The sequence below is a fragment of the Nipponia nippon genome, unplaced genomic scaffold, assembly GCF_047370975.1.
Source record: "Nipponia nippon isolate SJK-2023a ecotype South Korea unplaced genomic scaffold, ASM4737097v1 scaffold_5, whole genome shotgun sequence".
Classification (NCBI taxonomy): Eukaryota; Metazoa; Chordata; class Aves; order Pelecaniformes; family Threskiornithidae; genus Nipponia; species Nipponia nippon.
Window position 1 is genome coordinate 9,544,765 of NW_028262369.1, and position 14,614 is coordinate 9,559,378.

A 14,614-nucleotide genomic window follows, 5' to 3' on the forward strand; every position below is an offset into this window, starting at 1 on the left:
GCTCTGTGCTTCTTCACGAGAGCTCGTTTTCCAAGCTCTGCATTTACCAGTGAGTTCCAGCTGCACAAACAAGCTGACTTAGGATGCTGATTAAGACTTTTCAGTACAGGGTGACTGTTGTATTTCTTTGTTTTGAATCTGATGCTGCCCATATAGCAAAGCAGAGGGATTTAGAGTAAAGCTGGCTGTTGTGTCCAAGTATGTTGTGCAAATAAAAGATCTGCAAAGTCTGTTGTTGTGCAATTAGTATTGTGCAGTTTCTTTGTAGATAACAGAGTTTACCAAAAATGGGCTCGCTTTTTCTTCCTCTTTTGTTTAATTGACCAGCTTACCTTATCCTTTGTACCAGTTTTTGTTATTGTTGCTGTGTTGCAGTGCTTCTCTTGTTGGAAACAAATCCAAAGCAGTTTTTCTGTAATATTTGGTCTTTGAGGACTGTGCCCTGCCCATGTTGGGATCAGCTCAGTGATTTAATAAACTCTCAATTTATACACTGCTTTTCCACTATTTTTGTGATCCACATCTTCTCTGAGTGAGACTTCTGGGCCCCAACAATTGTCCAGATTTTTCAGTGTGAGAGTTTGTAAATGTGCACAGGTGTTGTTTGACATGTGAACACAGTGCACTCACTAAACAATTAACAGGATCCCCATTCTGAAATCTTTTGAGGTAGCAGGTATATGCAAAGTATTATGAACTCAGTCTCTAAAATGCATATTTATTAACCCCACTCTCTCCTGAATTTTAGACGCACAAGCTAGAGAGAGGAGCATTTGGTCCATTTCAGGTTTTGCTGAAATGAAGCATATGCAAAACTCTGGTGTTCAGTAACTCACTTCATTTACCAAGATTTTATTGTTATACACTTTTTTGCTTCCTTAGAAATGCTATTTTGGGCATAATTTGTATTCAGAGACATGTCACTTGCATGAGTAATTTAGCATGTGTTAACCAGTTAGGCAACAGTGACACCAGTCTTGGGACATTTTTTTGTGAACTGTCTTTGCATATTCTGGTGTATTGTAGTCAGATAACGTGTCCTTGAAAGTTACTTTTAACACCGTTTAATCTGTATCTCAACTGAATGCATTTCATGTGTATAAGTAGTACTGATTAATTCATAACAGCAAATTTAAATCCAGTCAGTTAACTGTGTTAACTGATGCCAATTAGACACTGATCTACTAAAACCAATGCAGCATGAAGTGACGTTTTAAGAGTATGCAGTTAATGATAGCATTAGGCTAGGAAGTGAAATTATGCCTTGTGTGTAACTTTTACTTCATGCTGAGTGGAATTAGCTTAATCAGTTTAAAATTGGGAAGAGAAATAAAACTGAAAGGTAATGTACCTGATCTGATAGCTCAGTCAGTAGTGGGGCATGCATGTGTGCATGTGCATGCAGTTTGTCTTTAAAGATTCCAGCTGTTGTTTTTAGCGAGTTAAATTCTTGGATTTTTTAAAATTTTAAGTTCTTACAGAGAGTCTAGCTATTTCAGTGAGTTGAGTTTTTACTTAAACATAAAACAAAATTGAATTTCACAGGATAGACTTCTGTTGGCAATAGGGAGTTTTCTCTAAATTGCCAATGTATCTAACTTGAAAAGGAGTAAAATTACCTATTGGGGTAGATAAGGGGAATTTAAAAGATTGGGTTTTTTATAAAGACGACGTGTGGGTCATAACAGTAAATAAAGTTTGCAAAACTGAGGATTGCACTGATAAGCTACCAACAACTGGAGAGCCGCAGCTAATCTGCTTATAACTGGAGGAGTTTGGGTTTTGCCTCATTCCCAGTCTCAGGGGGCAGCAGCCGTAGACCATCAGTCCCAGTGTCTCACTGTTCCAATTTCCTCTGTCAAATCAGAGCCTTGCCTGCTGGGATTTGCCACGTTGTTAATCAACGCAACTGTGTGATGCTTGTTTGAACTCACCCAAATACTTCAGTATTAGAAAACTGTAATTGTAATTTTTCTTGGAATAGATTTTCTTAAATACAATGAAACTGGGTCAGAAATGTGAATTTATAGGCTCATGGAAAGTCCAATATTAATACAGTGACAAATGTCTGTCCAGGTATGCTGTTCAACATGTATTAAACATGACTACTATCTCTCTTGTCTCCAGCTCCCAAGAGGTGCTTTAAATAAAATTAATCTGTAATTAAGTTCAGAACGTTTTAGGTGATTTTGTCCTGGATGCGCAGTTTATACCTCTGGAGAGCCTATTAAGACCCCACCTTAGAAAGGAGGATGCTAGATTTTACAGTGATGGGCTTTTCATGTTTTTTTTTAACTGAGCCACAGAATGCTGCCAACATAGAATAATAAATTCTCATCGGTCATGCTTTCTGTCGTAGGGAGTGCTTGGACTAAATTGAGATTAAACGCATGCTCCATTGTGTCACTCTTCTGGATTTTTGAGATATAGGTGGTATTTTAATTGCACATATTTCCTCCCCATGGAAACACTGCTTTTGTCTGTCAAAGGACAGACAGCATGATTTTAATTGTTGGTCACAGCAGTCAGCAGGTGGGTAGAGATGACGCAACTTTCTGGTAATGTATGTTCAATGGCATTTTTATCTTAAAGTCTGTGAAATCCTTGCCTCGCTTCAGAAGTAACATGCTGAGTGAATAAAGTAATTCAACTGATTCTGTGTGACTAATTTCACTGGGATATTGTCAAACGTAAAAATTTATTAAAAATGGAAAGTCTTTTTCCCCCAAAATCAACTGACGCAGATCTTTGTTTTGTTTAGCAAATGCATATTTTAATTCTGAAGCATACAGTGCTTAATGTACTGCTAAATATTTGTTCTGTTCTTCAAATGTAGCCGAAACACCGTTTCACTAGTAGATTGCAAAAGGAATTTCTTTTTCTACTTCAGAAAATGTTACTTTTCCATGAATGTTCTCTAGATGTGACAGGCTTCAGCCACACTTTGGAGAAAGTATAGTATTGAATATCTAATGTAATTTGTAATCACAGTCTAATAATGTTTTAGTGTATTTTCTCAGTAGCATTAGATAACAATTTTTAGTATTCTTTCCTAATCTCCTAAAAATCTTTATAGATCTGAAGAATATAAATAGAATATAAATAGAGAAAATTAGAGGTAAAGAATTGAGAGAATTAAGAACCTGAAGAGGTTTTCTCAATTACGGATTTTGGGACTTCTTTGCTCGCGCTTCTCTGGTGAGATTGGTATATGCTGCCTCTGTTATCTTTTTAAATACTGTTTGCCTTGAAGGCAGCAAAGTAGCTTTGGGAGAAACTGATGAGATACTGTTTTCCTTACTAGTAATACTAAATGTTGCTTTATTTGAACAGAATTATGACTTGCGCTGTTACCTAGGATTTCCACAGGTGGAAACTTCTCCCGTTCACTGAGCTTTTTCTTGTTCCTCTCTTTATCCCAGCCAATAGCTTTTCCATATGATTTGAGAGAGGTGACATCTCTGTCTCTGTAAGCTTTTCAGACTAGCATTTCGTATCAGTTTATCAGTTCAAGTCTGTCTAGCCCATGACCTGTTTTTGAAAGTGCCTAATAGCATCTCCTAAGGGAACATACAGGAAACAATAATGTGGAACGATGCTTTCTAGCTTTCAGCTGCAGGTGGTCTAAATACATCCTTGAACAGAGGTCGCATATGGACCACGGTATTTCATGAGATAGATGAACCGATCCTTAGGAATTGAATTATTAATCAATTTTTACTTTTTGGCCTTTGTAACTTCATGTGACCGTGAGTTCCACAGTTACGTGCTACTTGGAAATCTACTACTTGGGGATTTATTTCTGTATGGTTTTTAAATGTTAGCTGAGCGTTTCAGTGCATGCAGCTGATCTACTAGCGATACTGTGAAAAATTCAGTCGTTCTTCATCCATTTTCTTCATGTTACCTATGAGATGTTGGAGTTGATAAGTTACTGAAGAATTTGTGTCAGTATAGTCTTTTCTAATAAGGAAACGGTTCCATGCCTTAGCACCTTTTTAATCTTCTTTTTATCCTTTTGGAAATGGGAAGATCAGGAATGTATTCCAGGTATAAATGCACAACAGCTATATAAATGATACAATGAAACCTCCGTTTTCCATTACTGTCCTAATGATTCTTATAATTGCCTTGCCTCTTTGACAGCTGTTTAGGATGTAGTTTTCAGGAAACCATCGATAATGACTCCGAAATCTTTCATGAGTGTGAATAGCTTATTTGGAGCTTATCTTTCTATAGTTATAGCAAGGGCTGTTTCTTTCCCCGCATGCCTTCCTAATATTAGATTTCATCTGTTGCTTTATTGCTTAGAATCATGAGATCCATCTGTGATGCTTTGCAGTCATGTTCTAGACTCGTTTGCAAACATTGTCACCTCCCAGCTCATCGTAAGGACATGTCTCTACAAAACCTTAAGGAATGCGGTAGTTGTTTTCACTGCACTGTGAAAACTTTTTATTCCTGCTCCTCTCCCCTTCCATCCCATCCTTTATTAAGTTGTGAATCCTCAGGAGGGCTTTCCTCCTTACCTTTTGTCAGCTTAGCTGTTTCAAGAGCCTTTTGTATGAGGGATATCATCAAATGTGTTTTAAAAATCTGAGTATTTGCATTGGCTCGGTCACTTTTAAACACAAACTTGCTGGTTCTTTGGAAAACTTGAGAGACTTCTGAGGAGTGATTTCTCTCTACAAAAACCGTATGTGACTCTTCAGTGTTGTATCATGTTTTTCCATGTGTCTTCTCGTTTGATTTTTTTTTTACCTCATAATAACCAGGAAAAACTACAGTATTTAACTATAGCATTTATTATTTCAAAGTTTCCAGTATTACTAATGGAGCTCTCTTTAAAGACTACTGATGATACTTTACCTCACAGTCTTTAGAGGTTACATGGAATTGAGAGAGGCAGGCCGAAATTTGGGGTTGGGTTGGGGTTTGGGGTTTTTTTGGCGGGGGGCTGGGAGGGTGGTGGTGGTGGTATGTGTTGCATTTACTGATTACAGCTTAAGAATAAAATATCTAGTATCCAGTGTTCTTGCTCGTGCTGTGTGATCTCCCTGTACGAATCTTCCCTTCCACTCATGCCTCTGTATGCCTTTGTATGGAAGTACTAAGGCCTGGCTAACAATCTATAATCAAGCTATTCCTAAAACTAGCACTAGTAAGCTTCATCCACGTAATTACTTTTTTATCTGCAGCTAATTCATAGGATGAATTAGTATGAAATAGCATGAATTGACATAGTCCATTCCAGTTCATCAAGCAGCAGCGCATTCATTTTCTTATTTCATCTTTGTTACTTCAAATAATTCTTTGTAGTTTCTGGATTGGAAGTGATGTGTAGAGGGGTTTAAGACTGAGAATGTTCAATAGCTCAAGGGAAAAACACATTTCAACAACGTGGCAAAACTCTCACAGTGACCTCACCAATGTGAGGAGGAGTTCCAAATGTTTGCAATGCTTGGTCGTCAAAACAGTCATGCTTTAATTATTTAACAGAGAAAAAAAAAAAAGCCAACAAAAACCCCCACGCTTGCTTCCCATTATTTTTTTTGCACTGGAGTACAAGGCTTCATTAAATTTCCAACATCTGTCAGATGTGGAAGCAAAATCTTCTGAGTATTAAAATATGCTTGACAGCATTGTAGGACACGAAGGTGATGCGGAGTGCGGAAGATGGCGTATGGTCCCTGCTTTTGTCCTTTGGGTGGACTTAGCTGTGTGTAATTGTATCCGTGACTAAAAATACTGTGTGTAGGTATGTCAAACTCACTCCCTTTTGCTCTTTGAAGGTGGACTTAAGGAGCTTAATTGTTTTCCCATCTCTAATGGCTTTGTTTCTCCTTGGTTTTTTGCCTGCCTGAAATCTTAAATTAGTACAATTTGACTATCATGGATGCAGCAAATACAATATAAGCTAAATTTTTATATTTGGAGAATTGATATATAGAAATATATGGAGGTACATATATTTGTGTGTATGTATAATTAAATGTGTGTGTGTACATACCATCATGAATATTGACAATAGCAAAACATTCAACACCAATTTCACTTGCTTTTTCTGTAGGAGAGTATTACTGGAAGTGCCGACTTGGATATCTGAGATTGTCAGTTTTTGTAGCCTGAAGGTCAGCATGTGTGCTTGGGGGAAAGATTTATAGGATTATGGTCAACCAAAATGAAGGAGCTGCTGTGAAAGGATAAATTTAGCGAAGCATGAAGTATGTCATGTTCGGAGCACTGCACAAGATATTAACAGCAGTCTGGGAAGACTTTATCATGATGATTTGTTGTAATGCGCAGGCTGCGCTCCCCTTATCCAACTTAACAGTGGCTCGCTTTAGAAGCAGTATCGTACTTTAGGCAGATAAGAAAACAGCATCCTTCACCAGAAGAAGCCTTTTTTATCTTTTTTCTTTTTTTTTTTTTTTTTAATCAAGAACATAACATCATTGTGATTTTCAGTGCTTTTTAAGTGGTTCCTTATACCTTTTGGAAGCCAGGAAAAGCAGGTGTATGGTTTTCTCTTGAAACATCTCAACAGTAATAGCTTTATAAATTGACTTTTAAGAGATGTAGAGAAAGCACTGTTGCATAACCTCATAATTAGTGTAATTCAGAATTAAATACCGATGCTTATTTCATACTTAAGGAAATAGTCAGCACTTCTGTGACAACCTATCTAGTGAACTTTTCCTCCAAACTCAGAGCATATGATGCATACTCTGACACCTTTCACAAGAGAAATAGGTAGTGTTTGGAGGACAGTTAGTTTTCTGCAAACTCTCTAATAAAACCTTTGCATTAATGTGAATTTACTTTATTTTTGCTTTTTACGAAGCACGTACACCTTGGATGAACGTGCTTTTAGTATTCCAGCGTAAGAACCATTTTGTGGTTAGCACAGATTGGCTGAACTTGTAGCAAAATGAATATGTTCTCCTTTGCCTGTACTTCTGGATGTAGCAAAGTAAAATATCCATCTCTTTAATAGAAAATGCAGCTAACTGCTTTTATGCTCTATTGCTTTTTTGGTTTGCCTTGCTGTGTTGTGTGGGGGACGGGGGGAGCAAGGCAAGGAGGAAGAATGAGAAGCGTGGGGGCAAGAGCCCTGCAGTCTCCCCGTTGTGCTGCGACAGCAACAATACGTTGGGGGTTGCAGGGTGACCTGCAAACACAACCCTGTGGCAGTGGCGAGAGGACAGCAGCCACGTGGAGACAGCAGGGAGGCAGCAGCCATCTGATTGCTGTGGTTAGGGAAGAAAAAGATGGAAGCGCAGAGGAGCTTGTCGCAGCAAGGGCAGGGCCCGGTGAGCCGTCTCTGGTGTAAATTAAGGTGAGGGACTTCGCCGCTCTTCTCTTTCATTGCGGAGACCGACTGCTGCACAGCGCATTCCTGTCCCGTTATGAAGTAACTTCAGGAGTATTCTGTGCACAGGCATGGGTACTTTGGTATGCAGACTATTTTCTAAGACGCATTTTTTTCATTCGTCTGGTCACATGTTTTGATTATATGGTAATGTGGGGCATGCACTTTTTTTTTCTGCTGAGACAACTGTGGAAGTTGACAGCGATTCATTTACTTGTGCTAGACTGAACATTTGCTGCTGCTTTCCTTCCTCGAATAAAGCTCAGACAAAGATTACTTACCTTCCTTTAGGTTGGCTGTGTAAACTTATATGTTGTTTGAAATAAATAAAAAACATTCTTTCACCTCAAATGAGCAGAATAAAAGGAAGTATGATGTTTCACTGTGTTCTAAGCACTGAAAAGTTCACTCTTGTGCTGAAAAGAAGTCAGAAGAATTACAGTTTTTCCAAAGCACATGTTACCCTGGTATTCCTCATAAGCTTAAATTAGATATCAGTTGGTACTATATTTAGCAAATTTGCTTGGAGCCTCATGTGCTCAGATGAATTTTTCCAGAGCAAGCTGCACTCCGGGAAATGCCCATGCGTGCCTGTCAGTGGTATCTCCATCCCAGCCATGTAACACCTCTTGGCTTTCACCAAGAATTCTCTTTTTCTCTTCGCTAAAAGTTCATTTCAGGGGCGTAGTCTCTGTTCCTGTAAAATAAAGATACAGTATTAATTCTGAAGGATGCTTTGAAGTACATGGCTGAACAACTTGAATGGGATTTGGATACTCGGATATTTTGAAATGTAGCCAAGAAAGTGCAAAAGAATATTGCTGTCGGAAAATTTTTTGTGAACTCTTAGCATATATAGGAGGTCTTCTAGGGTAAGAGGGAAGATGTTGTTGTTTTTAATTTGTGAATATTAACTTAATAAACTGAGGAATAGATGTTCTAGTGGTTGTTGGGTTTTTTTTTGTAGGATTAGAGACATAATAAACAGTTACGAAAAACTTCGTAATAGCTATTTTGCCAAGGCCGTAATGGTGGATGGTTTCTGTAATTCCTGTATTGTGATTCTTGGAAAGAATAATTTTATCTAGGTAACCAGCAATACCTCAGGTTCTGGTAGTATATTAGTATTTTACTTTTAATGACTGTAAATACTTAAAGAAATTAAGTTGTCCATACTTCCTTATAACTTTAACAGCCTTTTGTGAATGAAGTTGTGAACAAGTTAGCATGATCTAATGTGCTTTTTTGCCGCTCTTTGGATTCTCCGTTCTCCTGGCGTAAGCGTTTCTTTAGATAAGTCAATTTTGAATTGTGTGCTTTTTTTATATTTGAAACAATGGTGTCCTCTTGTTAAGCAAAGGAGAAAAATTATAATTTCAGAAGTCTCAAGTGGTGCGAGAACTTCTGAAAAAACAGCATCGCTTGAATTACCACAGATTTTGACGGCTGAGTCTCGAGTTTCTTTGCAGTTAAGCGTACCTTCATTTTCTGTAGTCTATTTGAAACAAACTCAAAGCAATCATTGGATCACAGGCATGACTGCCATTGCAGTTGGAGTGATAACACAGCAACTATCTTTTTATTTTGTAGCTGATGCTTTTTTCAAAGCTGCAGTGAGCCTTGTTCCTGAAGTGCCAAGAATGATCAGTGTAGATGGAAAGATGCGACCTTCTGATGCCTTCCTCCTGGAATTCCTTTGTAATTTTTTTTCCACGTTATTAGTTGTTCCGGTAAGTTGCGTGTGTATGAATAGCACGTAGGCTAGTAGACTATTTTGACTTTTCTGTTTAAAAATTTAGAGTAGGCTGGCCTTTTGGGAGTGGGAGATGCAGTGGTTAGTTTTCCACGAGCAAGCTGAAGCGATTTGCTCATTGGCTGCAAAATCACTCACCCCAATGCAAAATGGGGAGGCAGAACAGTTGTTCGGAGGTGGAGGTACAGCATTGCCTCTCTCAGTAGCACCTTGCACTTAACTGGCTTTGGGTAGAGTGAAATCTCGCCATCATGTAACTGTGTAAACATCATTTACTGTCTTAATAGATCCTTGCAGAAAAGTGGTATTTTAGCTGAGCACTCATAAAATCTAATGCCTGAGGAGAGGAAAAATACAGAGCTCTACTTTCTATTAGTTTCAGTTAGTTTCTTTGTTACAGGTTGCCTAATCTTTTGAGTGAAAACAATAATTAGAAGATGTGTTTTGGCATAGCCTTCCTCTTCTGATGAATATTTCATAAAATACTACCATTCTACTCCCTTCCAATTTTTAACCAATTGTCAAGTTTAAATAGAGATATACATGTAATTTTCCTTCCTATATTTTCAGCTATAGCTAAAAGATGAGGAAAATTTGTAAACTAATCTGGAAGACCTGAGATAAAACTTACATAATCAAGGTTTTTTGTTGACCTTAGAGAAGAAAGACAGGCCTGTGACTTGCAAGATTTCACTGCAGTGGAAGCCTACTGCTTGAAGATTTTACCTTCCTCTGTTAACAGCTCTGCCCCCCCTCTGAAAACACTCTTGTTTCCCACCAAGGGTTGGCTTAGTATCATGGCATGTTTAAAAAAAAAATTGTTTTATATTTATTAATTTGTTGTTGGAGAAAGTAGGTTGTTCCTCCTCACTGAAACATTCCTTATGGTTTCCTCCCTCCTTTTTTCTTTGACTACATGTTTGGTGAAGCAGCATGCAGTATAGTGCTGTCCAAATTCTCATAATCAGTGTATTCTCCTTTTTCCAATGGAAGGGGTCTCCCAAGCCATGCATGTTCAGCAACATGGAGGTGCTGTGTTGTTAGAAGGGAAAGGCTGGTTGCCACTGAGACGTGTCGTTGCTGTCCACTGACTGCGGAAATAAGACTTTGAACGAAGGCTATGTCAGAACTGGATGCTCCTCAGAGAAATGACTCAGATCGTTAACAGATGATTGAGGGAGGGAGATCCAGCCTCTCAGATTCAGTAACAAAGAAGAACTTGCAAACAAATAACCAGGATTCAGAACTTAGCTTCCATAATTTTTTCCCCTATTTACTTTACAGGATACATGATCAGAAGGAAATGTCCCCAGTGGACTGTGATTTGTTCTACGTATGTTGGTATCATTGCGCCAACTGCCAGCTTGAAATAAGCTGGGTGCAGTATTAAAACTGCTTGCAAAAACCCATAGCTTATGTAAAGCAGATGTCTTCATAATTATATTCCTTTCATATTAAAAGATTGTTGATTGTCTGTAACTTTGACTTCCCAGTGTAGGTGTTCTTCTGAAACTCATAATTACATGAGTAATGTACTTGTTTCTGTAGCTTACTGACATTATTTTAATTAAAAAAATCCTACCCAGTGTGTTTAATTTTAGGGGCTTAGCTGTTAAGAAGCTGACAAGTAATTCTGTACTACCCCCCACCTCCCACCCCCGATTAGAAAACAAAGCATTTCAAAGTTTGTCTGTGGAGACTGCGCAGATCAAGTTTATGGTTATGGGTCAAATGGGCATTTTAGAAGGAAACTGGAACAAATTTTTAAAAGGATTTGCAGAAAGTACACTTCAGAAAAGTAGTTGTCAGCTTTGATTGTATTGTAGTTTTTGCTTTTATAGAGCTAATATTGTGACTCTAAACCCTTGAATGGCCACAAATAATCCGATTTTTGTTTTGGGGTGGTTGTGTTGTTGGTTTTGACTTATCTCTATTCTTTTCTGTAGGACCATCCAGAACAAGGAGTGTTGTTTCTTGTGCGAGGATTACTAAATGTGATCCAGGATTATACTTGGGAGGATAACAGCGATGACAAAGTCAGGATTTATACTAATGTTTTGCATCTTCTGTCTGCAATGACTCAAGAAGCATTTATCTACCATGTAGATAAAGGTAATACATAAGGGTGTCTCTGGATCCTTGCGTTCCACCATGTAATTTGTAGTATTGTGTTGTCACCATCCCTAGTTAATGAAGATCAATGGTAGTCAGCCTTACAGAATGGATCCTCTTCCTATGCGGGTCCAGATATTGTGACAAAATAATCACAGGAGGTAGCTGCCAAACAGATGTGCAGTCTGTTCCTTAAAGTGAATCTGTGCAGACTGGTTTACTTAGTTTGTTCCTGGTGGTGTTGATGCAAATACTTAGAACTGTGAACTTTTCAAGTAAATATTAGAACTCTATATGTATGGAGGGTTTCCTTTTAGGCTAAAGTATCAACTTGATTTATACTTACCGTTGGTGGTTCATTCACATTTATTAACAACTCCAGTTTTCAGAATGTAATGCCTAGTCTTCATGATTTAAATGATGTATTTGCTGCTTTGAAGGCAGGCTTTCAGTTTTGGAAATTGTGGTGGTAACTTATAAAGATCTTCAGAATAGCTAGAAGAAAAAATTCTAAAGATTTTGCATTTTATAAAATGGCTGTAGTCTTTTTGTAATAATATTTTGATTGCTCTAAAACTTGAGTGTTTGCCTTCTGATCATAGAGAGGTTACTAAATCAAGGTAGAGCATTAATCGAATCTTTTAAAGCATACTGGCGAGAGTAGTTAGTCTGAGAGGCCAAGCTACTTAGGCTTTTTCTTTTAGTTGCACAGGGCTTTCACAAAGAGGCAGGCTGGCATCTATTCTGTAGTTCCTCTGGTGAATAGTCTGTCAGAATTACCAGCCATGACAAGAATATCTCTGGCGGTTAGCAGCACAGAAAATAGTTGTCGGTTGAACAACTACTCTGTAGTAAATTTGCTTTAAGATTCTGTAAGGAAACGTGGTTTAGCTGCTTTTTTTTCATTCCATTTTTTATATAACCAAAATAAGTGCATAATCCCAAGATGAGCAATGTAAATGAATTAGACTTCAATGGATAGAAGCACAGAAATATAAATCAGTAATTTTCCCCTGTAGTTGGATGATGGTTTTTTTTCTAGGTGGACCACGTACCTTAGCTTCGTAAAAGGAAGTTTACTTGGGAACAGAGGATCACCTTTTATCTTACGTGCTCTAATCTTATTTTCACAAAGTAAAACATAAATTGTTTGGCCCAGTCCTGCTGCTGCTGAAGATGATGGCCATAGTCTTCTAAACTGATGGAGCAGGGAGTCTGTGGAAAAAACGAAAATTGACACTATATGTTGCCTTGCATTTAAGTCTAGCAGATATTTTTGAACCTGGCTGCATCCAGGAATTCAGGACTGGCTTTAAGCTAGAAGACTATTTTCAGTGTTTTGTTCCTAAAGTCAAGAGGACATAGTAGGCAACCAAGTGGTAGACACTTAGACAAGATTGTTCTGTTTGTGTTACATGGAGGAGGGTCATTTTATAACTTCCCAATCTGGTCTTCTATAAATAGCTGGTGTTTTCAGTAGCAAATGCATAGCTCTTTCGCCAGACCTAAGCTTGAATTCATCTCTGCAGTTGATTCCAATGATACCCTGTATGGTGGAGACTCCAAGTTCCTGGCTGAAATTAATAAACTGTGTGAAACAGTGGTAGCACAGATCCTGGATCATCTGAAAACCCTTGGAAAAGATGAGGTATGTTCTTACTCAGCTTGATTCAATGCAAAACCAAAATTACTTTGGAGTTGAATAAAGGGACCACCCTCTTGACCAAGCATTAGTCTTTTAGAAAGCTCCAGGAACCGTACAACAAGAGGAAATTAGGTAATTTTACTTGTTTAAAAAGTGAGTCAATCACGTAGGCAGGCTGGTGGTGGAAAGACCTGATGATGTGAAAGAGATCATGTAGCAATTATAATACATTTTTAAGATGCAGGCTACAGTTACCTGCTTAGTTGCATGCTTTACCTGGATAGCCTGACAGAACCGACAAGCAGTAGAAGCTGCTCTGGTGTATACTCTGTGGTATGGATTGTGGCAGTGCACCAAAAGATGTGATTCTGCCGCAGAGCAGCATAATGAGGTTGGAGTTAGTTTTAAATTAACCGGCTTGAGTCCTGGTGTAGTCTGAGTATGGAAATATGATGCTCAGTGTGGGATAACTTTTTTTTTTTTCTTATGAGAGTCTTTCTGCCTATAATGAGCTCCGTGATGCTGGTATTGCAATTATTGGCCTAAGCTAGAGAATTGGAGACAGTGCCACAGTCACTCCTTTGACTTCAGTACACTTAGGCCTAAAATCTGCTCCATGTCTGTTCTTCCTGTTGTTTCCTCCTGGCTGTCACCTTTCTCTCTCTGTAAATAAACCGTATTTTCTTGCCAGCAAAGTTAACAGTAGCCTGAAATGTCCAATTCTGTAATGGGCAGTGAGAATTCACAGTTAGTCTGTTACTGGGTAAAATGCAGTGGAAACCACCTTTAATTTGTTAAAGTTTTGCATCCCAGATGCTAGGCTGAAGTCAGCAGAGAGGCACAGAAAGAGGGGAAAAAGTGTTTTGCCTTTACCTTGTTTTTAGTACAGGGTTGTATTTGTTCAATATAAAATAAAGAAAACTCTAGACAGCTTATTGGATTTCTTGATTGGAGTTCGGAGGCTCTGAGAGATCAAATACAGCTTAATGGATTGTATGTGAAAGGCAGGTGACTAATGTTTTCAGTATTACTGAAATAATGAGAACTTACTGTTCTGTTAATGTACCTGTACCTGTTTCTGAGACTGAACCCCTCCACAACTCCCTAATCACCCCTTGCTAAACTGGTGTATAATGATAGAAATCTTGTGGCTCGTAGACTGAAATGGGAGGGCAGGGGATGATTCATTTGATGAAATTTTTTAGATAGCCTGTTTGCACAGTAGCCTGTAGTGTTTGCCAATACAGAATGTGTTAAGTGATACATACTTTGAGGACACTATGCTAAGTTTAGCCTTTTCTCTGCTTTCGCTATCTTGTTTATCCTTCCGTGAGCAATTGTAGGGATGTAAGATGAATAAATCCTCTGCTCAAATGCCTCTGCATCATTGTACACACCACCACAGTGAACAGCAGTTCTTTTTCAGAACAATAATAGCAGAAAACAACCATTCTTGCATAGCTAAGAATGTCCAAGCAGGTATTGGAAGGAGATTTGTAACAGAGTTTTCAGGACTCTGGGTTGTATATTGAGGATTTTTTGCATCTGACTCCTATATGGAGTAGGTGGGTGGGAATGTTTGTAGGGCTTGAAATCTGTGGTTTCTGAAAGGCTTTTTTTTTTTCCCTCCTGCTTTCAAGCTTAATACGTTGAGTAATGAGATCCTCTGTTATTTCCCTGAAGCAGTTGTTGCATAGAAAACTGGATTTAAAGCTAAGCAGCATGCATATAG

At 38.3% G+C, this 14,614-nt stretch overlaps 1 protein-coding gene across 5 annotated transcripts in view; it reads left to right on the forward strand.

Moving 5' to 3' along the window:
* Nucleotides 1-14,614, forward strand: part of VPS35L (VPS35 endosomal protein sorting factor like) — a 59,009-nt gene that overhangs the window by 36,663 nt on the left and 7,732 nt on the right. For all 5 annotated transcript variants that reach the window (XR_015698823.1, XM_087732116.1, XM_087732118.1 and 2 more), the window contains 3 exons: nucleotides 8,963-9,102; nucleotides 11,072-11,237; nucleotides 12,767-12,885. Coding sequence is in view for 4 of the 5 variants with exons in the window: in XM_087732116.1 (XP_087588242.1) it covers nucleotides 8,963-9,102; nucleotides 11,072-11,237; nucleotides 12,767-12,885 (425 nt within the window). In the remaining variant the exon portion in view is untranslated. The remainder of the gene's footprint in view (nucleotides 1-8,962; nucleotides 9,103-11,071; nucleotides 11,238-12,766; nucleotides 12,886-14,614) is intronic.